Below are 25,610 nucleotides of genomic sequence, written 5' to 3' on the forward strand. Positions count from 1 at the left end.
CCCCATTTCAAAGCGCCAGCGCTCACCCAGCAGTCTGCTGTCACCCAGGCGGATATGTTGATCTGACCCCCCACATTTCAAAGCGCCAGCGCTCGCCCAGCAGTCTGCTGTCACCCAGGCGGATATGTTGATCTGACCCCCCCATTTCAAAGCGCCAGCCCAGCAGTCTGCTGTCACCCAGGCGGATATGTTGATCTGACCCCCCCCATCTCAAAGCGCCAGCGCTCGCCCAGCAGTCTGCTGTCACCCAGGCGGATATGTTGATCTGACCACCCCATTTCAAAGCGCCAGCGCTCGCCCAGCAGTCTGCTGTCACCCAGGCGGATATGTTGATCTGACCACCCCATTTCAAAGCGCCAGCGCTCGCCCAGCAGTCTGCTGTCACCCAGGCGGATATGTTGATCTGACCCCCCATTTCAGAGCGCCAGCGCTCGCCCAGCAGTCTGCTGTCACCCAGGCGGATATGTTGATCTGACCCCCCATTTCAGAGCGCCAGCGCTCGCCCAGCAGTCTGCTGTCACCCAGGCGGATGCGTACGCGACCTCGCCCTCAGGCATCTTACTGGTATAATAGTTCCAAAGTGGGAGTTTTTGATTGATTGATTGAAATATTTATTAACAGTTTGCAGAATTACAGTACATTTCAAGCACAAACTCAATACAAAGACTGTTAACTGTGAGTGGACGACCCAATTAAGCATTACACTTGTTTACAAGAGGGTCCACTGTGATCAATTCATCAAAACATTTAGAGACGTACAAATAGACACTTCTATACGTATAGTCAAAGAATAGAACAGGAATGATAACAATGATAACGTGTCAGACAGTCAGTCTATGTATTCCTATAAATGTTTACTAAAATACAATCAATGAATCATATAGATAACATAACATATGGCCCCAACTAATGTCAATCATAAGCTGCTGGCCTTGTTTTAATAAACCACAAAGACACACGTGACACTGTCAACAACTCATATTTTATGTGGGTTAATCAATAATTGAAATAATAATCAGCAAGGTTGGCTAGCTGCACCGTTAGCTGCTAATAGGCTAGCATATATACATTCCTCAGTACTGCGGTGTCGCCTTGGGAAATAAAGAACAGATCTACAAGCCGTCAGCGCGTCTCGCGTTGACAGCTTGTAGCCAAATAGCAACTGTCCCGGGGGCCCGGGGGCCACATGCGGCCCCCACCTTCACTTAATGTGGCCCTCATGTTGATATAGTATTGATTTCAGCTTATAATTCCAAGCCCGCTTTAATTACTTCTGGACTAGTATTAAATGAGTAGTAGCCTACTTAATGACTAAAATGTTAGTCTTTTTGTGTCCAAATAGTTATGTTAACATAACTATAACTAAATGCATTTGAAATTCAATAAAGGTTACTTTTCAGGATTCCATTTTAAAAAATAGCAAAAGAAATATTCAGGTTTTCAATTCAAATATAGCAAAAATAGCTGATCTACAAGCTCAAAACGTTGAGCTTGTAGATCGGCTATTTTTGCTAGGACAGTAATATATGGCCCTAGGGAGTTCGTGTGGATAATATAGTGGCTCCTCTCCATCGTCTAAGCTGCCCCTGGGTTAGCATGTCGGTCGGTCTGTTTGTTTTCCTCACCTGCTGTTGGATCTTGCCGTCCTCCGTGACGACCCAGTGGGTCGTGGCTCCGCCCGGCTCGGCCAGCAACACCACGCAGAGGAGGACCAGCAGGCTGCCCGCCGGGCCGCAGCGCGTCTGCAGCGGCGTGGAGGGAGAGGAGAGGCCGCCGCGGCGGCACGGAGACGGAGAAGACCCAGAGTCAGCGTAGCTTCTCCTCCTGAGCTCCGCCATTTTTAAACTGTATTGGTCTCCTTTTTTTAATGCTCTTCTTCTTCTTCTCCTCCTCCTTCTTCTTCTGCTGCTACATCCTCTTCTTCTTCTTCTAGTGGGGTTTATTGGCGGTTGGCAAACAAATATGTGCATTACCGCCACCTACTGGTGTCTTGATTCATCCTACTTATTGGATTCCTGAGTTACATTACAAAACAAAAGCTATACAAACAAAACAAAACCTATACAAACAAAACAAAACCTATATCAGACAGTGCAACTTATTTGCAGTGCCCTTCACCATATCCCCTTGCAAAACTATTCAATCCATTCTACCACCCAGACCCAATGGTCTGAGGCGGAGCAAACCCTTCCTACAGGGTATAATCAAGGTCTGCTACATCCTCTTTACTGCTCGGCGGTTCTGCTTCTATGGGGGGTTATATTAATGCATGCGTGCTGAACCAACAGGGGTATTGCCGCCACCAACTGGACCTCTTCAGTATTGCTTTCCTCATATCTAACTCTTTTCACTGTTTTAATGTTTTTATTCCTTATCTTTTAGTGTGTTTTTGAGTGCCTAATAATGCCTATACGGAGCTTTGTGTGTCCCTGGCTGTGTCCCATCATGGGTCCCTGGCTGTGTCCCATCATGGGTCCCTGGCTGTGTCCCATCATGGGTCCCTGGCTGTGTCCGAGTACGATTTTTTTGTTGGGGGGATAATGCACATTATTAATCAACACTTCAGCTTTCACATCCATGTAAATGAGCCAGAGTTAATCAGAAGCTAATTTTCCTGAGCAGTCTCTGTTCAAAAGTGGTGATAAAACTATAAAAAACAGACATCTATACAAGACAATTAAGTAGACATGGTGCAGGAAACAAAGTAACCATGAGCCATAAGTAGACATGGTGCAGGAAACAAAGTAACCATGACCATGACCATGAGACATGGTGTAGGAAACAAAGTAACCATGACCATGAGACATGGTGCAGGAAACAAAGTAACCATGACCATGAGACATGGTGCAGGAAACAAAGTAACCATGAGCCATAAGTAGACATGGTGCAGGAAACAAAGTAACCATGAGCCATAAGTAGACATGGTGCAGGAAACAAAGTAACCATGAGCATACCATGAGACATGGTGTAGGAAACAAAGTAACCATGACCATGAGACATGGTGCAGGAAACAAAGTAACCATGACCATGAGACATGGTGCAGGAAACAAAGTAACCATGAGCCATAAGTAGACATGGTGCAGGAAACAAAGTAACCATGAGCATACCATGAGACATGGTGCAGGAAACAAAGTAACCATGACCATGAGACATGGTGCAGGAAACAAAGTAACCATGACCATGAGACATGGTGCAGGAAACAAAGTAACCATGACCATGAGACATGGTGCAGGAAACAAAGTAACCATGACCATGAGACATGGTGCAGGAAACAAAGTAACCATGACCATGAGACATGGTGCAGGAAACAAAGTAACCATGACCATGAGACATGGTGCAGGAAACAAAGTAACCATGACCATGAGACATGGTGCAGGAAACAAAGTAACCATGACCATGAGACATGGTGCAGGAAACAAAGTAACCATGACCATGAGACATGGTGCAGGAAACAAAGTAACCATGACCCTGAGACATGGTGCAGGAAACAAAGTAACCATGACCATGAGACATGGTGCAGGAAACAAAGTAACCATGACCATGACCATGAGACATGGTGCAGGAAACAAAGTAACCATGACCATGAGACATGGTGCAGGAAACAAAGTAACCATGACCATGAGACATGGTGCAGGAAACAAAGTAACCATGACCATACCATGAGACATGGTGCAGGAAACAAAGTAACCATGACCATACCATGAGACATGGTGCAGGAAACAAAGTAACCATGACCATGAGACATGGTGCAGGAAACAAAGTAACCATGACCATGAGACATGGTGCAGGAAACAAAGTAACCATGACCATGAGACATGGTGTAGGAAACAAAGTAACCATGACCCTGAGACATGGTGCAGGAAACAAAGTAACCATGACCATGAGACATGGTGCAGGAAACAAAGTAACCATGACCATGAGACATGGTGCAGGAAACAAAGTAACCATGACCATGAGACATGGTGCAGGAAACAAAGTAACCATGACCATGAGACATGGTGCAGGAAACAAAGTAACCATGACCATGACCATGAGACATGGTGCAGGAAACAAAGTAACCATGACCATGAGACATGGTGCAGGAAACAAAGTAACCATGACCATGAGACATGGTGCAGGAAACAAAGTAACCATGACCATGAGACATGGTGCAGGAAACAAAGTAACCATGACCATGAGACATGGTGCAGGAAACAAAGTAACCATGAGCCATAAGTAGACATGGTGCAGGAAACAAAGTAACCATGACCATGAGACATGGTGCAGGAAACAAAGTGACCATGACCATGAGACATGGTGCAGGAAACAAAGTAACCATGACCATGAGACATGGTGCAGGAAACAAAGTAACCATGAGCCATAAGTAGACATGGTGCAGGAAACAAAGTAACCATGACCATGAGACATGGTGCAGGAAACAAAGTAACCATGACCATGAGACATGGTGCAGGAAACAAAGTAACCATGACCATGAGACATGGTGCAGGAAACAAAGTAACCATGACCATGAGACATGGTGCAGGAAACAAAGTAACCATGACCATGAGACATGGTGCAGGAAACAAAGTAACCATGACCATGAGACATGGTGCAGGAAACAAAGTAACCATGACCATGAGACATGGTGCAGGAAACAAAGTAACCATGAGCCATAAGTAGACATGGTGCAGGAAACAAAGTAACCATGACCATGACCATGAGACATGGTGCAGGAAACAAAGTAACCATGACCATGAGACATGGTGCAGGAAACAAAGTAACCATGACCATGACCATGAGACATGGTGCAGGAAACAAAGTAACCATGACCATGAGACATGGTGCAGGAAACAAAGTGACCATGACCATGAGACATGGTGCAGGAAACAAAGTAACCATGACCATGAGACATGGTGCAGGAAACAAAGTAACCATGAGCCATAAGTAGACATGGTGCAGGAAACAAAGTAACCATGACCATGAGACATGGTGCAGGAAACAAAGTAACCATGACCATGAGACATGGTGCAGGAAACAAAGTAACCATGACCATGAGACATGGTGCAGGAAACAAAGTAACCATGACCATGAGACATGGTGCAGGAAACAAAGTAACCATGACCATGAGACATGGTGCAGGAAACAAAGTAACCATGACCATGAGACATGGTGCAGGAAACAAAGTAACCATGACCATGAGACATGGTGCAGGAAACAAAGTAACCATGACCATGAGACATGGTGCAGGAAACAAAGTAACCATGACCATGAGACATGGTGCAGGAAACAAAGTAACCATGACCATGAGACATGGTGCAGGAAACAAAGTAACCATGACCATGAGACATGGTGCAGGAAACAAAGTAACCATGACCATGAGACATGGTGCAGGAAACAAAGTAACCATGACCATGAGACATGGTGTAGGAAACAAAGTAACCATGACCCTGAGACATGGTGCAGGAAACAAAGTAACCATGACCATGAGACATGGTGCAGGAAACAAAGTAACCATGACCATGAGACATGGTGCAGGAAACAAAGTAACCATGACCATGAGACATGGTGCAGGAAACAAAGTAACCATGACCATGAGACATGGTGCAGGAAACAAAGTAACCATGACCATGACCATGAGACATGGTGCAGGAAACAAAGTAACCATGACCATGAGACATGGTGCAGGAAACAAAGTAACCATGACCATGAGACATGGTGCAGGAAACAAAGTAACCATGACCATGAGACATGGTGCAGGAAACAAAGTAACCATGACCATGAGACATGGTGCAGGAAACAAAGTAACCATGAGCCATAAGTAGACATGGTGCAGGAAACAAAGTAACCATGACCATGAGACATGGTGCAGGAAACAAAGTGACCATGACCATGAGACATGGTGCAGGAAACAAAGTAACCATGACCATGAGACATGGTGCAGGAAACAAAGTAACCATGAGCCATAAGTAGACATGGTGCAGGAAACAAAGTAACCATGACCATGAGACATGGTGCAGGAAACAAAGTAACCATGACCATGAGACATGGTGCAGGAAACAAAGTAACCATGACCATGAGACATGGTGCAGGAAACAAAGTAACCATGACCATGAGACATGGTGCAGGAAACAAAGTAACCATGACCATGAGACATGGTGCAGGAAACAAAGTAACCATGACCATGAGACATGGTGCAGGAAACAAAGTAACCATGACCATGAGACATGGTGCAGGAAACAAAGTAACCATGAGCCATAAGTAGACATGGTGCAGGAAACAAAGTAACCATGACCATGACCATGAGACATGGTGCAGGAAACAAAGTAACCATGACCATGAGACATGGTGCAGGAAACAAAGTAACCATGACCATGACCATGAGACATGGTGCAGGAAACAAAGTAACCATGACCATGAGACATGGTGCAGGAAACAAAGTGACCATGACCATGAGACATGGTGCAGGAAACAAAGTAACCATGACCATGAGACATGGTGCAGGAAACAAAGTAACCATGAGCCATAAGTAGACATGGTGCAGGAAACAAAGTAACCATGACCATGAGACATGGTGCAGGAAACAAAGTAACCATGACCATGAGACATGGTGCAGGAAACAAAGTAACCATGACCATGAGACATGGTGCAGGAAACAAAGTAACCATGACCATGAGACATGGTGCAGGAAACAAAGTAACCATGACCATGAGACATGGTGCAGGAAACAAAGTAACCATGACCATGAGACATGGTGCAGGAAACAAAGTAACCATGACCATGAGACATGGTGCAGGAAACAAAGTAACCATGACCATGAGACATGGTGCAGGAAACAAAGTAACCATGACCATGAGACATGGTGCAGGAAACAAAGTAACCATGACCATGAGACATGGTGCAGGAAACAAAGTAACCATGACCATGAGACATGGTGCAGGAAACAAAGTAACCATGACCATGAGACATGGTGCAGGAAACAAAGTAACCATGACCATACCATGAGACATGGTGCAGGAAACAAAGTGACCATGACCATGAGACATGGTGCAGGAAACAAAGTAACCATGACCATGAGACATGGTGCAGGAAACAAAGTAACCATGACCATGAGACATGGTGCAGGAAACAAAGTAACCATGACCATGAGACATGGTGCAGGAAACAAAGTAACCATGACCATGAGACATGGTGCAGGAAACAAAGTAACCATGACCATGAGACATGGTGCAGGAAACAAAGTAACCATGACCATGAGACATGGTGCAGGAAACAAAGTAACCATGACCCTGAGACATGGTGCAGGAAACAAAGTAACCATGACCATGAGACATGGTGCAGGAAACAAAGTAACCATGACCATGAGACATGGTGCAGGAAACAAAGTAACCATGACCATGAGACATGGTGCAGGAAACAAAGTGACCATGACCATACCATGAGACATGGTGCAGGAAACAAAGTAACCATGACCATGAGACATGGTGCAGGAAACAAAGTAACCATGACCATGAGACATGGTGCAGGAAACAAAGTAACCATGACCATACCATGAGACATGGTGCAGGAAACAAAGTAACCATGACCATGAGACATGGTGCAGGAAACAAAGTAACCATGACCATGAGACATGGTGCAGGAAACAAAGTAACCATGACCATGAGACATGGTGCAGGAAACAAAGTAACCATGACCATACCATGAGACATGGTGCAGGAAACAAAGTAACCATGACCATGAGACATGGTGCAGGAAACAAAGTAACCATGACCATGAGACATGGTGCAGGAAACAAAGTGACCATGACCATGAGACATGGTGCAGGAAACAAAGTAACCATGACCATGAGACATGGTGCAGGAAACAAAGTAACCATGACCATACCATGAGACATGGTGCAGGAAACAAAGTGACCATGACCATGAGACATGGTGCAGGAAACAAAGTAACCATGACCATGAGACATGGTGCAGGAAACAAAGTAACCATGACCATACCATGAGACATGGTGCAGGAAACAAAGTGACCATGACCATGAGACATGGTGCAGGAAACAAAGTAACCATGACCATGACCATGAGACATGGTGCAGGAAACAAAGTAACCATGACCATGAGACATGGTGCAGGAAACAAAGTAACCATGACCATGACCATGAGACATGGTGCAGGAAACAAAGTAACCATGACCATGAGACATGGTGCAGGAAACAAAGTAACCATGACCATGAGACATGGTGCAGGAAACAAAGTAACCATGACCATACCATGAGACATGGTGCAGGAAACAAAGTAACCATGACCATGAGACATGGTGCAGGAAACAAAGTAACCATGACCCTACCATGAGACATGGTGCAGGAAACAAAGTAACCATGACCATGAGACATGGTGCAGGAAACAAAGTAACCATGACCATGAGACATGGTGCAGGAAACAAAGTAACCATGACCATACCATGAGACATGGTGCAGGAAACAAAGTAACCATGACCATGAGACATGGTGCAGGAAACAAAGTAACCATGACCATACCATGAGACATGGTGCAGGAAACAAAGTAACCATGACCATGAGACATGGTGCAGGAAACAAAGTAACCATGACCATGAGACATGGTGCAGGAAACAAAGTAACCATGACCATGAGACATGGTGCAGGAAACAAAGTAACCATGACCATACCATGAGACATGGTGCAGGAAACAAAGTAACCATGACCATGAGACATGGTGCAGGAAACAAAGTAACCATGACCATGAGACATGGTGCAGGAAACAAAGTAACCATGACCATGAGACATGGTGCAGGAAACAAAGTAACCATGACCATGACCATGAGACATGGTGCAGGAAACAAAGTAACCATGACCATGACCATGAGACATGGTGCAGGAAACAAAGTAACCATGACCATGAGACATGGTGCAGGAAACAAAGTAACCATGACCATGAGACATGGTGCAGGAAACAAAGTAACCATGACCATGAGACATGGTGCAGGAAACAAAGTAACCATGACCATGAGACATGGTGCAGGAAACAAAGTAACCATGACCATGAGACATGGTGCAGGAAACAAAGTAACCATGACCATGAGACATGGTGCAGGAAACAAAGTAACCATGAGCCATACCATGAGACATGGTGCAGGAAACAAAGTAACCATGACCATGAGACATGGTGCAGGAAACAAAGTAACCATGACCATGAGACATGGTGCAGGAAACAAAGTAACCATGACCATACCATGAGACATGGTGCAGGAAACAAAGTAACCATGACCATGAGACATGGTGCAGGAAACAAAGTAACCATGACCATGACCATGAGACATGGTGCAGGAAACAAAGTAACCATGACCATGACCATGAGACATGGTGCAGGAAACAAAGTAACCATGACCATGACCATGAGACATGGTGCAGGAAACAAAGTAACCATGACCATGAGACATGGTGCAGGAAACAAAGTAACCATGACCATGACCATGAGCCAGACAAGATTTCATTACGAAATGAGTGGGAAAAGCCAAGCCCATAATTTGTTTATAGGGTCAATATAAATAAATTAATCATATATTAATTTACTAATATCAAAAATGTAATTGACGCCTTTGTATTTGCATTTGTATTTCAGACTTGCCTATTTACACTATAAAGAATGACACAAATGAGACAAGAATGAGATAAGAAATATTAAATGTCAGTGGAAGTAGGCTACAGAATCTATAGGCATACAATAAGTATACAATCGTGCAAAAATGCATTAGCTAAAATGTTCAGTGGATATAATGGTGTATTGTTGTGGTCGGTGTAGATGGATCTGCTACTGAACATGGCAGTTTACATATGCATATTAATACTGGTATGTTAGTTCTTGCATATTAATACCGGTATGTTAGTTCTTGCATATTAATACTGGTATGCTAGTTCTTGCATATTAATACTGGTATGTTAGTTCTTGCATATTAATACTGGTATGTTAGTTCTTGCATATTAATACTGGTATGTTAGTTCTTGCATATTAATACTGGTATGTTAGTTATTGCATATTAATACTGGTATGTTAGTTCTTGCATATTAATACTGGTATGTTAGTTCTTGCATATTAATACTGGTATGTTAGTTCTTGCATATTAATACCGGTATGTTAGTTCTTGCATATTCATACTGGTATGTTAGTTCTTGCATATTAATACTGGTATGTTAGTTCTTGCATATTAATACTGGTATGTTAGTTCTTGCATATTAATACTGGTATGTTAGTTCTTGCATATTAATACTGGTATGTTAGTTCTTGCATATTAATACCGGTATGTTAGTTCTTGCATATTAATACTGGTATGTTAGTTCTTGCATATTAATACTGGTATGTTAGTTCTTGCATATTAATACTGGTATGTTAGTTCTTGCATATTAATACTGGTATGTTAGTTCTTGCATATTAATACCGGTATGTTAGTTCTTGCATATTCATACTGGTATGTTAGTTCTTGCATATTAATACTGGTATGTTAGTTCTTGCATATTAATACTGGTATGTTAGTTCTTGCATATTAATACTGGTATGTTAGTTCTTTCCATGGGAAGAACTAAATGTTCCATGATGGGAACAACATGTTATAGTTGTTGGTAAAACATATTATAACAACATGTTATAGTTGTTGGTAAAACATATTATAACAACATGTTATAGTTGTTGGTAAAACATGTTATAACAACATGTTATAGTTGTTGGTAAAACATGTTATAACAACATGTTATAGTTGTTGGTAAAACATATTATAACTAGAAAAAGTGCCCTTCTGGGCACAGGTCTCCACCAGGAGGATAGGAGTGTGTGTGTGTGATGTTTGGCAAAATGTTTAGGAGCAATATAAATGTGTGTGTGTGTGTGTGTGTGTGTGTGTGTGTGTGTGTGTGTGTGTGTGTGTGTGTGTGTGTGTGTGTGTGTGTGTGTGTGTGTGTGTGTGTGTGTGTGTGTGTGACGCGGCTTGGCCTGTTGTAGCGCCGCCCACCATGAGGCTGATTTGAAAACTGTCAATTGGCATTTCTTCCAAAGCCTAGTGGGAATATGCATGCACAGTTTCACCACAATCGGACGCTGAGTTGAGTAGTTGTGGCGATTTGTACAAAATGGGTACAAAGCGGGCTACTCCTGAAAAGTTTAGAAGCCAATCGTAGCTAATGAGGGTGGATTATGAGAAATCAAACAAACCCGTCTTGATCACATGACTATGAAGAGCATGTGTACCGATTTGCGTGAAATTTGGATAAAATCTGAAGGAGTAATATTACAAAATGTGTTTTACATATGTCGGCCTCCTGGTGGCGCTATAAAGAGCAGATGTGAAAAATTCCAGGCAAAGGTTTTTCCTTGGCCTCTAGGGAGTTGGCATACAAAGTTATCCACAGATCCGTGCAGTTAGAGGTAAAAACACTTTTCGGCCAGTTATAGCGCCACCATGAGTTGAAAATGTTCATTTGGCATTTCTTCCTCGGCCTAGTGGGAATGTGTGTGCACAATTTCATGGAAATCACACGATGTGTTCATGATTTGCAGCATTTTGTTTGAAACTGAGCACTCCTGCGAACTTTGGAAGCCAATCTTAGCCAATCAGGATGGAGTCTGAGAAATCTGAAAGACCCGTTTCGTTGAATGGCTCTAGAGAGACTGTGTACCAATTTGCGTGATGTTTGGACAAAATCTGTAGGTGTACTGTCCAAAAACTTGTTTTGCACAAAGCGGCCTCCTGGTGGCGCTATAACAGGCCGTTCTGGAAATGTTGGGGCAGAGGTTCATCGTTGGCATCCAGGGAGTGTGAGTGCAAAAGTTGGCATCGACCGGGTTAACGGTGCCGGAGATTAGCTGGTCACAGACGGAAGGACGGACGGACGGACACACACACACACACACACACGGACGGACGGACGGAGTGCAAAACATACTCTCTCCCCATGCCTTCGGCCTGGTGGAGACAACAACATGTTATAGTTGTTGGTAAAACATGTTATAACAACATGTTATAGTTGTTGGTAATGGTAAAAAAAAAACCTGGGCTTATAGATCCAAGCAGGGATGCACCGAAAGGGGAATTCTTGGCCGAAACCGAATACCGAATATCCGAATATGATTAATATTATATATCTTTTTTCCTACCATTGCTGTCATGGCTGTACCTTAAAGCTACCTGATTTATGGCAAAAGAAATGATTATGGCAAAACTTAACTTAAATAATAATCACTATTATGGGTCCATAAAACATTTATTCAGCTCTTTTGAATGCATTAATTGCATACACTATTCGGTGATATATTTTCTGCCTATTCGGGCCGAAACCGAATAGGCCGAAAATGCATTTTCAGCCATTTTCTGCCGAATATTTTCTGCGGCCGAATATTCGGTGCATCACTAAAAAAAACATATAAAAACAATAGATAAGGAAAGTAGGACAACAAAGAATATAATATAGGCCTGAGCAGAAAATACAAAAACGGGGCCCTATAGTCAGGATACAAATGCCTGGTGTTCAATTGTGTGGTTTGTCAAAACTTTGTTGGCTCTGAGACAATAAAGGACCCTTCAAAGATGTTTATAGGCTACATCATAGTTACACTCTTTGGCATAATTTGAATGAGCCAATTGGCTTCCAGGGGGACCTCCTATTGAGATGGAAATGAGTGGCCCCTAGACCGCCGGAGGACACGCGTCTGGCCCACGACTCTGCTGCTCTGCCAAACGGCTGGGCGGGGACGCCGGGGAGGGGTGAGGAATCTCATAGAAAAGAAGGCTGTTTCTACCACTCGGGCACTTTAGGTCCACCGTCATTGCGTCTGGAGTGACTCATGCTGGACATTCGATCCCCACTGCTCTGCTTAATTTGTTCAAGAACTGAAATAGAAAGGCTTTTCAAACTTGGACTGAGTATAGGCCTAAGTGGAGATGGCTTCATCGAAGGACACTTTGAATCAACATTTTGCGCAATGTACGCTTCGGATGATAACAGGAAGCCAGACCTCCATGCCTGGTTCTCACAGAGGAAGCTGCGCACCCAGATCCAAAGGACACCTCCCGTCCAGACCCATGGTGCTGAAAGGACACCACCCGTCCAGACCCATGGTGCTGAAAGGACCCCACCCGTCCAGACCCATGGTGCTGAAAGGACCCCACCCGTCCAGACCCATGGTGCTGAAAGGACACCCCCCGTCCAGACCCATGGTGCTGAAAGGACCCCACCCGTCCAGACCCATGGTGCTGAAAGGACCCCACCCGTCCAGACCCATGGTGCTGAAAGGACACCCCCCGTCCAGACCCATGGTGCTGAAAGGACCCCACCCGTCCAGACCCATGGTGCTGAAAGGACACCCCCCGTCCAGACCCATGGTGCTGAAAGGACACCCCCCGTCCAGACCCATGGTGCTGAAAGGACCCCACCCGTCCAGACCCATGGTGCTGAAAGGACACCTCCCGTCCAGACCCATGGTGCTGAAAGGACACCACCCGTCCAGACCCATGGTGCTGAAAGGACAGCACCCGTCCAGACCCATGGTGCTGAAAGGACCCCACCCGTCCAGACCCATGGTGCTGAAAGGACCCCACCCGTCCAGACCCATGGTGCTGAAAGGACCCCACCCGTCCAGACCCATGGTGCTGAAAGGACACCTCCCGTCCAGACCCATGGTGCTGAAAGGACCCCACCCGTCCAGACCCATGGTGCTGAAAGGACACCACCCGTCCAGACCCATGGTGCTGAAAGGACACCCCCCGTCCAGACCCATGGTGCTGAAAGGACACCTCCCGTCCAGACCCATGGTGCTGAAAGGACCCCACCCGTCCAGACCCATGGTGCTGAAAGGACACCACCCGTCCAGACCCATGGTGCTGAAAGGACAGCACCCGTCCAGACCCATGGTGCTGAAAGGACCCCACCCGTCCAGACCCATGGTGCTGAAAGGACACCACCCGTCCAGACCCATGGTGCTGAAAGGACACCTCCCGTCCAGACCCATGGTGCTGAAAGGACACCACCCGTCCAGACCCATGGTGCTGAAAGGACACCTCCCGTCCAGACCCATGGTGCTGAAAGGACAGCACCCGTCCAGACCCATGGTGCTGAAAGGACACCACCCGTCCAGACCCATGGTGCTGAAAGGACACCACCCGTCCAGACCCATGGTGCTGAAAGGACACCACCCGTCCAGACCCATGGTGCTGAAAGGACCCCACCCGTCCAGACCCATGGTGCTGAAAGGACACCACCCGTCCAGACCCATGGTGCTGAAAGGACAGCACCCGTCCAGACCCATGGTGCTGAAAGGACAGCACCCGTCCAGACCCATGGTGCTGAAAGGACCCCACCCGTCCAGACCCATGGTGCTGAAAGGACACCACCCGTCCAGACCCATGGTGCTGAAAGGACAGCACCCGTCCAGACCCATGGTGCTGAAAGGACACCACCCGTCCAGACCCATGGTGCTGAAAGGACCCCACCCGTCCAGACCCATGGTGCTGAAAGGACAGCACCCGTCCAGACCCATGGTGCTGAAAGGACAGCACCCGTCCAGACCCATGGTGCTGAAAGGACCCCACCCGTCCAGACCCATGGTGCTGAAAGGACCCCACCCGTCCAGACCCATGGTGCTGAAAGGACAGCACCCGTCCAGACCCATGGTGCTGAAAGGACACCACCCGTCCAGACCCATGGTGCTGAAAGGACACCACCCGTCCAGACCCATGGTGCTGAAAGGACACCACCCGTCCAGACCCATGGTGCTGAAAGGACAGCACCCGTCCAGACCCATGGTGCTGAAAGGACCCCACCCGTCCAGACCCATGGTGCTGAAAGGACACCACCCGTCCAGACCCATGGTGCTGAAAGGACACCACCCGTCCAGACCCATGGTGCTGAAAGGACACCACCCGTCCAGACCCATGGTGCTGAAAGGACAGCGCTCCGCATCACCACTGCAGCTGCGATGCAAAAAGAGTCCAAACCAAATCGGGGCAGGTCTCACTTTTGTCCCTCGGCAGCGGCCGGTGGCATCGGTGACGCGCAGAAACGAGCGGGAGAGGAACCGGGTGAGGCAGGTGAACGCAGGCTTCCAGACCCTGCGCCAACATGTGCCAAACGGAGCCGCCAATGGGAAGCTCAGTAAGGTGGAGACTCTCCGGTCGGCCGTGGAGTATATCCGAGCCCTGCAGATGCTCCTGGACGAGAGCAACGCGGCGTCAGTGGGGCTTCAGAGCAGCGGAGTGCCATCCCCAGGCTCCAGTGGGTCACCCCTGCACTCCACCTGTTCATCTTCTTTGGAGGAGGGGGCGATCTACGAACACTGGAGCCCAGAGGAACAAGATATTATAGATTTCACAACCTGGTTCCACAGGTAGGTTGTGAAATAGTCTGAAGGTCTATTCATACTGAGGTCATCGCCTAAAACTATGAATAGGCCTGAAATCTCAACTATGCCGACTGTTGTTGGTTGTTGGATTGGTGGTGTACTGTGTACTATATCTATATAGGTTACTGTCAGGTTTGGTGGTGTACTGTGTACTATATCTATATAGGTTACTGTCAAGTTGTTGAACCTGTTGGTTATTAGGCTTTAGGCCTACTGTAGATATACTGTAAACACAATATGTGGCGCACTTGTGCCATGTCTCTAAATAGTGCTTTGTTCATTTTCATTAACCAGATACACCTCTTCTCATAATACTATTGTACAGGTCTATGGTCTGCAGGCCTCTAGTATGGAACCTCTCATAATACTATTGTACAGGTCTAAGGTCTGCAGGCCTCTAGTATGGAACCTCTTCATAATACTATTGTACAGGTCTAAGGTCTGCAGGCCTCTAGTATGGAACCTCTTCATAATACTATTGTACAGGTCTAAGGTCTGCAGGCCTCTAGTATGGAACCTCTTCTCATCGGTAAGGGTCAGTGAATGGCCTGGCGAGCACTCTGCACAAAACCCCTTTTAATACAGTTACAGCCCCGCCCCCTACCAACCAGAATGCATCTCACCAGGCAGACACTTTGATACAGGTGTTGTGATTTCCAGCCACCATAAGAATCGTTGTAACATGATTCATTGCTAGGTTGCGGTGCTTATTGTAACATGATTCATTGCTAGGTTGCGGTGCTTATTGTAACATGATTCATTGCTAGGTTGCAGGGTCCTTATTGTAACATGATTCATTGCTAGGTTGCAGGGTCCTTATTGTAACATGATTCATTGCTAGGTTGCAGGGTCCTTATTGTAACATGATTCATTGCTAGGTTGCGGTGCTTATTGTAACATGATTCATTGCTAGGTTGCAGGGTCCTTATTGTAACATGATTCATTGCTAGGTTGCGGTGCTTATTGTAACATGATTCATTGCTAGGTTGCGGGGTGCTTATACCCACATAGAGGGGCAAAGAGGACCACAGACAGGTCTGACAGACACAGACAGGTCTGACAGACACAGACAGGTCTGACAGACACAGACAGGTCTGAAAGACACAGACAGGTCTGACAGACACAGACAGGTCTGACAGACACAGACAGGTCTGACAGACACAGACAGGTCTGACAGACACAGACAGGTCTGACAGATAAATACTATACTGTACATGAATGACACTGCAATGAATGACACTGCAATGAGGGAAGTTTGAGGTTTTTTTTTATAAAGCTGACCTCATTATGACCCACCTTTGTGGGGTAGCCTCTAGTCTGGTGTCAGCATGTCCTCTAGTCTGGTGTCAGCATGCTAACAGTAGCCTCTAGTCTGGTGTCAGCATGCTAACATGTGGGGTAGCCTCTAGTCTGGTGTCAGCATGTCCTCTAGTCTGGTGTCAGCATGCTAACATGTGGGGTAGCCTCTAGTCTGGTGTCAGCATGTCCTCTAGTCTGGTGTCAGCATGCTAACATGTGGGGTAGCCTCTAGTCTGGTGTCAGCATGTCCTCTAGTCTGGTGTCAGCATGCTAACAGTAGCCTCTAGTCTGGTGTCAGCATGTCCTCTAGTCTGGTGTCAGCATGCTAACAGTAGCCTCTAGTCTGGTGTCAGCATGTCCTCTAGTCTGGTGTCAGCATGCTAACAGTAGCCTCTAGTCTGGTGTCAGCATGTCCTCTAGTCTGGTGTCAGCATGTCCTCTAGTCTGGTGTCAGCATGCTAACAGTAGCCTCTAGTCTGGTGTCAGCATGTCCTCTAGTCTGGTGTCAGCATGTCCTCTAGTCTGGTGTCAGCATGCTAACAGTAGCCTCTAGTCTGGTGTCAGCATGTCCTCTAGTCTGGTGTCAGCATGTCCTCTAGTCTGGTGTCAGCATGCTAACAGTAGCCTCTAGTCTGGTGTCAGCATGTCCTCTAGTCTGGTGTCAGCATGTCCTCTAGTCTGGTGTCAGCATGTCCTCTAGTCTGGTGTCAGCATGCTAACAGTAGCCTCTAGTCTGGTGTCAGCATGTCCTCTAGTCTGGTGTCAGCATGTCCTCTAGTCTGGTGTCAGCATGTCCTCTAGTCTGGTGTCAGCATGCTAACAGTAGCCTCTAGTCTGGTGTCAGCATGTCCTCTAGTCTGGTGTCAGCATGTCCTCTAGTCTGGTGTCAGCATGTCCTCTAGTCTGGTGTCAGCATGTCCTCTAGTCTGGTGTCAGCAGACAGGTCTGACAGACACAGACAGGTCTGAAAGACACAGACAGGTCTGACAGACACAGACAGGTCTGACAGACACAGACAGGTCTGACAGACACAGACAGGTCTGACAGACACAGACAGGTCTGACAGATAAATACTATACTGTACATGAATGACACTGCAATGAATGACACTGCAATGAGGGAAGTTTGAGGGTTTTTTTATAAAGCTGACCTCATTATGACCCACCTTTGTGGGGTAGCCTCTAGTCTGGTGTCAGCATGTCCTCTAGTCTGGTGTCAGCATGCTAACAGTAGCCTCTAGTCTGGTGTCAGCATGCTAACATGTGGGGTAGCCTCTAGTCTGGTGTCAGCATGTCCTCTAGTCTGGTGTCAGCATGCTAACATGTGGGGTAGCCTCTAGTCTGGTGTCAGCATGTCCTCTAGTCTGGTGTCAGCATGCTAACATGTGGGGTAGCCTCTAGTCTGGTGTCAGCATGTCCTCTAGTCTGGTGTCAGCATGCTAACAGTAGCCTCTAGTCTGGTGTCAGCATGTCCTCTAGTCTGGTGTCAGCATGCTAACAGTAGCCTCTAGTCTGGTGTCAGCATGTCCTCTAGTCTGGTGTCAGCATGCTAACAGTAGCCTCTAGTCTGGTGTCAGCATGTCCTCTAGTCTGGTGTCAGCATGTCCTCTAGTCTGGTGTCAGCATGCTAACAGTAGCCTCTAGTCTGGTGTCAGCATGTCCTCTAGTCTGGTGTCAGCATGTCCTCTAGTCTGGTGTCAGCATGCTAACAGTAGCCTCTAGTCTGGTGTCAGCATGTCCTCTAGTCTGGTGTCAGCATGTCCTCTAGTCTGGTGTCAGCATGCTAACAGTAGCCTCTAGTCTGGTGTCAGCATGTCCTCTAGTCTGGTGTCAGCATGTCCTCTAGTCTGGTGTCAGCATGTCCTCTAGTCTGGTGTCAGCATGCTAACAGTAGCCTCTAGTCTGGTGTCAGCATGTCCTCTAGTCTGGTGTCAGCATGTCCTCTAGTCTGGTGTCAGCATGTCCTCTAGTCTGGTGTCAGCATGCTAACAGTAGCCTCTAGTCTGGTGTCAGCATGTCCTCTAGTCTGGTGTCAGCATGTCCTCTAGTCTGGTGTCAGCATGTCCTCTAGTCTGGTGTCAGCATGTCCTCTAGTCTGGTGTCAGCATGCTAACAGTAGCCTCTAGTCTGGTGTCAGCATGTCCTCTAGTCTGGTGTCAGCATGTCCTCTAGTCTGGTGTCAGCATGCTAACATGCTAACAGCATGCTAACAGTGAGACTACTGAGCCTCTAGTCTGGTGTCAGCATGCTAACAGGGTTAGCATGCTGACAGTGAGACTACTGAGCCTCTAGTCTGGTGTCAGCATGCTAACAGTGAGACTACTGAGCCTCTAGTCTGGTGTCAGCATGTCCTCTAGTCTGGTGTCAGCATGCTAACAGCATGCTAATGTAGCCTCTAGTCTGGTGTCAGACCAGAGGCTAACAGTGAGACTACTGAGACTTATCATAGACGTCATCTACATGTCACCATACAGCAGGATAACTTTCCTATGTTCATATATACCATATAGCTTTATATGGCTGTTTCAACCTGCAGCAAGTTAACAAATAACAGACAAACCAAAGGAGAAGTAGATAATGATACAAAAAGCAGGTAATAATACAATAAAAAAACCAGTATCGTGTTCTCCTAGAGGAGTGTAAGCCAACTAATGGTTTCACATCCAAGTTCAATTTCATGTTGTTGCTTCTTTTCTGTATTTTCTGTCATATTCTGTGATCTGTTGAGATCATTAGTGTGTTGTTGGGCAATATTACTTAGGAGAGTAATATGTTACTTTTATGTTGTTATGTTACTCTTATTACTCCTTATAAAAAGTAATAATATTACATTACTTATTACTTGGAATCAAGACTAATATATTACATATTATATAATATTACTTTTGCCCCCCCCCCCCCCCCCCCCTGCAAAAAGAGGGATGTAGGCCTACAACAACACAATATGTTTAGTCAGCTTCTTTAGAACAGAATCCAATTGTTTGGAGAGTCACCAATCAGAGTCACCAATTTTGCTGCTTTATAAAATAAAGCAGCAAAATCTCTAGACCTTTTAAATTAAATGTTTTCAAGCCAATAGCCAACAAAACAAAAACAAAAAAGTAATATGTAATATGCTCTATTTTTACAAAGTAAAGGTATAATATTACTATTTTGGCAGAGTAATACCTTACTTTACTCGTTACTGGGAAAAGTACTAATATTACAGTAATATATTAATAGTAATTAGTTACTGCCCAACTCTTTTTAGAAGACAACTTTGTTTGTTTTGAACAAGGTTCATGTTTTATGTTATTACTTATAAAGTAAAAGATGAGTGTGGGTCTTTCGTTTTAGCGATTTTAGATATTTTTGACAGGGGGCGGGGGCAAGTGGCTAAATATGTCTTTTTTTTTTTTTTTTTAATTTTACGGTGATTTCTTTATTATTATTTTATTAGCGCTACTAGACCCCAGGAAATTACATCTGGCCACAAAAGATCACAGGATCTACTGAATGTAAAGGGGAAGGTGACCAAAACATAGACATATTGAGCCTACGACACAATAGTATGGCACCCCATATCTCCCTTTAAAATCAGTAGATTCCGTGATCTTTTGTGGTCAGATGTAATTTAGTCTAGTAGGACTATAGTAAATATTAAATAATAATAAAGAAATCACCCTAACATTTTATAACAAATACATATTTACCCACATGTTCGAATGCCCCCTATCAAAAACAGCTAAAATTGCTAAAACTAAAGAAAGCAGCAAATGAAATAAAATGAACTTTTACTTTCTCTAATACCAACCTAAAACATGAACCTTGGTTGAAAAAAAAACAAAGTTGTCCTTTAAGGTTATCTTATATATTTAAACAATAAACAGATGCAATTCGTTAGACTGAATACCGGACCAAAAGGTTGTTACGGTAATTTGATTCTTTATCTCTGTGTGCATTCAGACTTTGGGTTCCCATTATTTAAAACATGACCACTATACAATTAAGCATAATCCCCTCTTTCACTCTGAACAGGGCTAATGCAGACTCCCCCGCCTGTACTTTTAAACCTCTTTCACTCTGAACAGGGCTAATGCAGACTCCCCCGCCTGTACCTTTAAACCTCTTTCACTCTGAACAGGGCTAATGCAGACTCCCCCGCCTGTACCTTTAAACCTCTTTCACTCTGAACAGGGCTAATGCAGACTCCCCCGTCTGTACTTTTAAACCTCTTTCACTCTGAACAGGGCTAATGCAGACTCCCCCGCCTGTACCTTTAAACCTCTTTCACTCTGAACAGGGCTAATGCAGACTCCCCCGCCTGTACCTTTAAACCTCTTTCACTCTGAACAGGGCTAATGCAGACTCCCCCGCCTGTACCTTTAAACCTCTTTCACTCTGAACAGGGCTAATGCAGACTCCCCCGCCTGTACTTTATCCCCTCTTTCACTCTGAACAGGGCTAATGCAGACTCCCCCGCCTGTACCTTTAAACCTCTTTCACTCTGAACAGGGCTAATGCAGACTCCCCCGCCTGTACCTTTAAACCTCTTTCACTCTGAACAGGGCTAATGCAGACTCCCCCGCCTGTACCTTTAAACCTCTTTCACTCTGAACAGGGCTAATGCAGACTCCCCCGCCTGTACCTTTAAACCTCTTTCACTCTGAACAGGGCTAATGCAGACTCCCCCGCCTGTACCTTTAAACCTCTTTCACTCTGAACAGGGCTAATGCAGACTCCCCCGCCTGTACCTTTAAACCTCTTTCACTCTGAACAGGGCTAATGCAGACTCCCCCGCCTGTACTTTAAACCTCTTTCACTCTGAACAGGGCTAATGCAGACTCCCCCGCCTGTACTTTATCCCCTCTTTCACTCTGAACAGGGCTAATGCAGACTCCCCCGCCTGTACCTTTAAACCTCTTTCACTCTGAACAGGGCTAATGCAGACTCCCCCGCCTGTACCTTTAAACCTCTTTCACTCTGAACAGGGCTAATGCAGACTCCCCCGCCTGTACTTTTAAAGACCGCCCTAATGACTTGGAGCACTCTCTAACGGTTTCCTTATTTGCTTTCACTGAAAGATTGAATCCTGGACCAGGTTTATAGATTGTATTTTGCACGTTGATCAGTTCAGATGAAATACTAACTAGGCAATATGAAATACTAACTAGCTGTTACCAGCTCAGCTGCCTTGTGGTTAGAGTGTCAGCCCTGAGACTGGGAGGTCGGGGTTCAATCCCCGGCCGGGTCATACCAAAGACTGTAAAAATGGGACCCAATGCCTCCCTGCTTGACACTCAGCATCAAGGGTTGGATTGGGGGGTAAGTCCCTGCGACATACTAGCGTCATGTCCAGGGGGTGTACTTGTACATCAAGCTGCCTCACGCTACAGAAACAGGAGAGGCTACTTACTTTACTTAATATGCACGTTGATCAGTTCAGATGAAATACTAACTAGGCAATATGCACGTTGATCAGTTCAGATGAAATACTAGGCAATATGCACGTTGATCAGTTCAGATGAAATACTAAATAGGCAATATGCCGTACACAATATTCAAGTAGGCATAAAGGGGGAGATTCAGGAGCTGTAGTACATAACGTTGCAGTAGATCAGATCTTTTCAATGGGAGTTTAACTTTCTATCATGTAAACATAAAATGTCTATTTATATATAAAACACTAGACTAGATTGAAGCTATTTAACATGACAATGTGGTTTGGCAATCTTAATGTAAAAGGAAGAAGCAAGCTGCAGCGAATAGTGAACCTAGCCTCAAAAATCATTGGGAAGAGACAGAAACAATTAAGTACTTCGGAAAAAAGCTGTCAAGATAGCAAACGACCTCCTCTCATCCACTCTGCAGGGAGTTCCAACTACTTCCCTCTGGTAGATGGTACAAAGTACCAAAAGCTAACTGTAACATTTTTAAAAATTCCTTCATACCAAATGCCATTAAGGCACTAAATGATACCATGTCTCGCTAGATTTGTTTTTTCCCAATGTATTTGCCACTGTTTGTTGTCCTGCACTTTTTTGCCATAAAAAGTGTAAGTGTTGTAACTGTTTGTTTTTTACTGTCGTTGAGACCGAAGACAAATTTCCACGTGGACAATACATGAAACTAACTAACTAACTAACTAACAGTGACTAAATTTGACTGAGGGACTGCCATTGGATTTTTTTGTATTTTCGTTTCATGTCATATGAAAGCAGGGAATCATAGCTTCAAATTGACATATTGGTTGTTCAGTTTGACCCACCGGTTTTGGAGATATGGCTTATAGAGTAATGACTTGCAGAAAACAGCGAGTTGAGAAAACAGGCTTGAAAGGTTCACTTCTGTGGTCTCTAACATTACACCTAGCTACATGTTTAAGCATTTATTTCATATTTACATGTCTTCTGTGGTCTCTAACATTACACCTATAGCTACATGTTTAAGCATTTATTTCATATTTACATGTCTTCTGTGGTCTCTAACATTACACCTAGCTACATGTTTAAGCATTTATTTCACATGTCGATTTAAGCTCTGACACTTATTTCAGACATGCTCTAATATGTGAAGAGTCTGCCTGTGCTATTAACTCATTTTGGGGAAAAAAGAAAAAAAAAGTTTTTCTCCTCTCCTGGTGAAAAGCTGTAATTTGCGCGATGGCAGTCTCTCAGTCAAATCTGGTCACTACTAACTAACTAACCAACTAACTAACTAAATGTGCTTTAGTTAGTGTGGGTATCCATGCAGCTGGCCCCAGGTCAAGGGACATATTAGTTACATATTCATATCAGCCTTATCTCAGAGAACACGCACGCACGCACGCACACACACACACACACACACACACACACACACACACACACACACACACACACACACACACACACACACACACACACACACACACACACACACACACACACACACACACACACACACACACACACACACACACACACACACACACACACACACACACACACACACACACACACACACACACACACACACACGTCTCAGTAATCTCTATTCATTGCTGAAACTCCAGAGTCCGTAGAGATGAATGCACCTTGTGCTGCACAGTTAAGAGAAGATCAGACTTGCTATTGATATCAGGGGGACAAGGACACGCCATGGGATTAATACTGAATGAAACGCTACCTCCCTTCCTCAAGATGACACTCTTATCTCCAACTCCCAGGACTTTCTCTTGACAGAGGCCACATCAAGATGGACCAGTGAAGAGTGTTCTGTGTTTGGCTATGTGTTAGCAGCAGGTCATTGTCTGGACATTCTCCCTCCTAACTAGATTCAGTTTGTTTGTTTTGGTGGTGGTGGTGGTGGTGGTGGTGGTGGTGGTGGGAGGGCCTGGCTGTTTGTTTTGGTGGTGGTGGTGGTGGTGGTGGTGGGAGGGCCTGGCTGCCATTGTGACAACGAGGCTCCTCTTGATTGGTGGCCATGGGCCTGGAAGAGCGGCCAAAGTCTTCCACCATATGGACCGTAGTCCGTAGACACAATCAAATGACCCTGGGAGTGAAGGAATGGCAGTGGCCCTGTGACTCCCCGTCCAGCGGGAGGGCATAGGGGTCAAAGGCAGTGGCCCTGGTCTCTCTGGGTGATAATTAGCTAATGAAATAACACGATCATCTTCCCCTCATCTACCTTAGCTGCCATGTCGAGGAGCCTTTGAGCCACAGTGGAAGCTAAGGCCACCGCAGCCCCTCGGCGTTAAGGCCACCGCAGCCCCTCGGCGTTAAGGCCACCGCAGCCCCTCGGCGTTAAGGCCACCGCAGCCCCTCGGCGTTAAGGCCACCGCAGCCCCTCAGCGTTAAGGCCATCGCAGCCCCTCGGCGTTAAGGCCACCGCAGCCCCTCGGCGTTAAGGCCACCGCAGCCCCTCGGCGTTATCGGCTTGTATTTCAACCTGCCTTTTCTCACTCAAAGGCAGGGAGTCTAATCCAGTATCCTTTGCCTCATTGCAAAGGATAACAAACATGAATGTCACCTTTTGACGCTCTCTCTTTTCTCTCTCTTTACTTTACTCTCTCTTTACTCTCTCTTTACTTTTCCTTTGATGTTTCCTCAACCAAATTATTATATGGCAGTCTCTTTCTCTCTTTCTTTCTTTCTTTCTTTCTTTCTTTCTTTCTTTCTTTCTTTCTTTCTTCCATCCATCCATCCATAGTATCTATCTATCTATTTCTGTGTGTGTGTGCGTGCGTGCGAGCGTGCGTGCGTGCGTGCGTGCGTGCGTGCGTGCGTGCGTGCGTGCGTGCGTGTGTGTGTGTTCGCACGAGGCCAGCTGCTGTAGTGTGGTGAATTGCTGTATGAAGGACAATCACATCTCCTGTGAAAGACACCAAATAGTCCTTCCCGGCTGGCCAATCAATTGCAGATCTCTGTGGCTGCAGAGTCTATTGTGCTTGTCGAAATGAAGGCGACACAGGGCCCCCCAACAAGGGCCCCCCAACAAGGGCCCCCCAACAAGGGCCCCCCAACAACAATACTCCACAACAGAGCTGTACATTATATTTCACTCTCCTTGTGTTTCATGCTGATGATTTTTTTTGTTCCAAAGAATAGATCACATGCTAGGTGTACCCTTTGATTGAATCTCCACAAGCTCTTACTATTACTAATAAAGTCTTTGAACAAAGTCTTAGGCTACAACCTTTTCATCTCCCTTGTTAGTCTAGTAGCCAGCCCATAGAGCCCCATTGTGAACCCGGACATGTTGAGTACACCAAGGTTTTATGTTATAAATGTTTAGTATGGGTCCCCAGCATGTAGAAACTGCCGGATGCTAACATGCATATGTTGAGTAATTTTCATAATTTGCATAATATGTGACCATACCAATTACAACCTATATAAGGCAAAATATTCAAAATGTCAGCATGCTTTATGTACCATGTGATGTGTCAAACTAGGGGGTTTTCATGATGCTGAATCCA

General features: G+C 45.6%; 2 protein-coding genes across 4 annotated transcripts in view; one reads left to right on the forward strand and one right to left on the reverse strand.

The window, feature by feature from the left end:
• The window catches only part of ttc17 (tetratricopeptide repeat domain 17), a 72,795-nt gene extending 70,922 nt beyond the window's left edge, over positions 1-1,873 (reverse strand). For 2 of the 3 annotated variants that reach the window (XM_079496158.1, XM_079496157.1), the window contains exon 1: positions 1,626-1,870. In XM_079496158.1, coding sequence (XP_079352284.1) covers positions 1,626-1,838 — 213 coding nt within the window. In that variant the 5' untranslated portion in view covers positions 1,839-1,870. Of the gene's footprint in view, positions 1-1,625 lie in introns of all 3 variants that reach the window. The other variant, XM_079496159.1, reaches the window with a different exon arrangement.
• A 13,034-nt stretch (positions 1,874-14,907) lies between these two features.
• LOC306919885 (achaete-scute homolog 1b-like) lies at positions 14,908-15,363 on the forward strand (the record flags this gene model as incomplete). The annotated part of the gene is made up of 1 exon (XM_079496433.1): positions 14,908-15,363. One exon carries the CDS (start codon positions 14,908-14,910, stop codon positions 15,361-15,363), a length of 456 nt encoding a protein of 151 aa, XP_079352559.1.
• Between the last annotated feature and the right edge of the window lie 10,247 nt (positions 15,364-25,610).

Source organism: Electrona antarctica, assembly GCF_951216825.1.
Source record: "Electrona antarctica genome assembly, chromosome: 3".
Classification (NCBI taxonomy): Eukaryota; Metazoa; Chordata; class Actinopteri; order Myctophiformes; family Myctophidae; genus Electrona; species Electrona antarctica.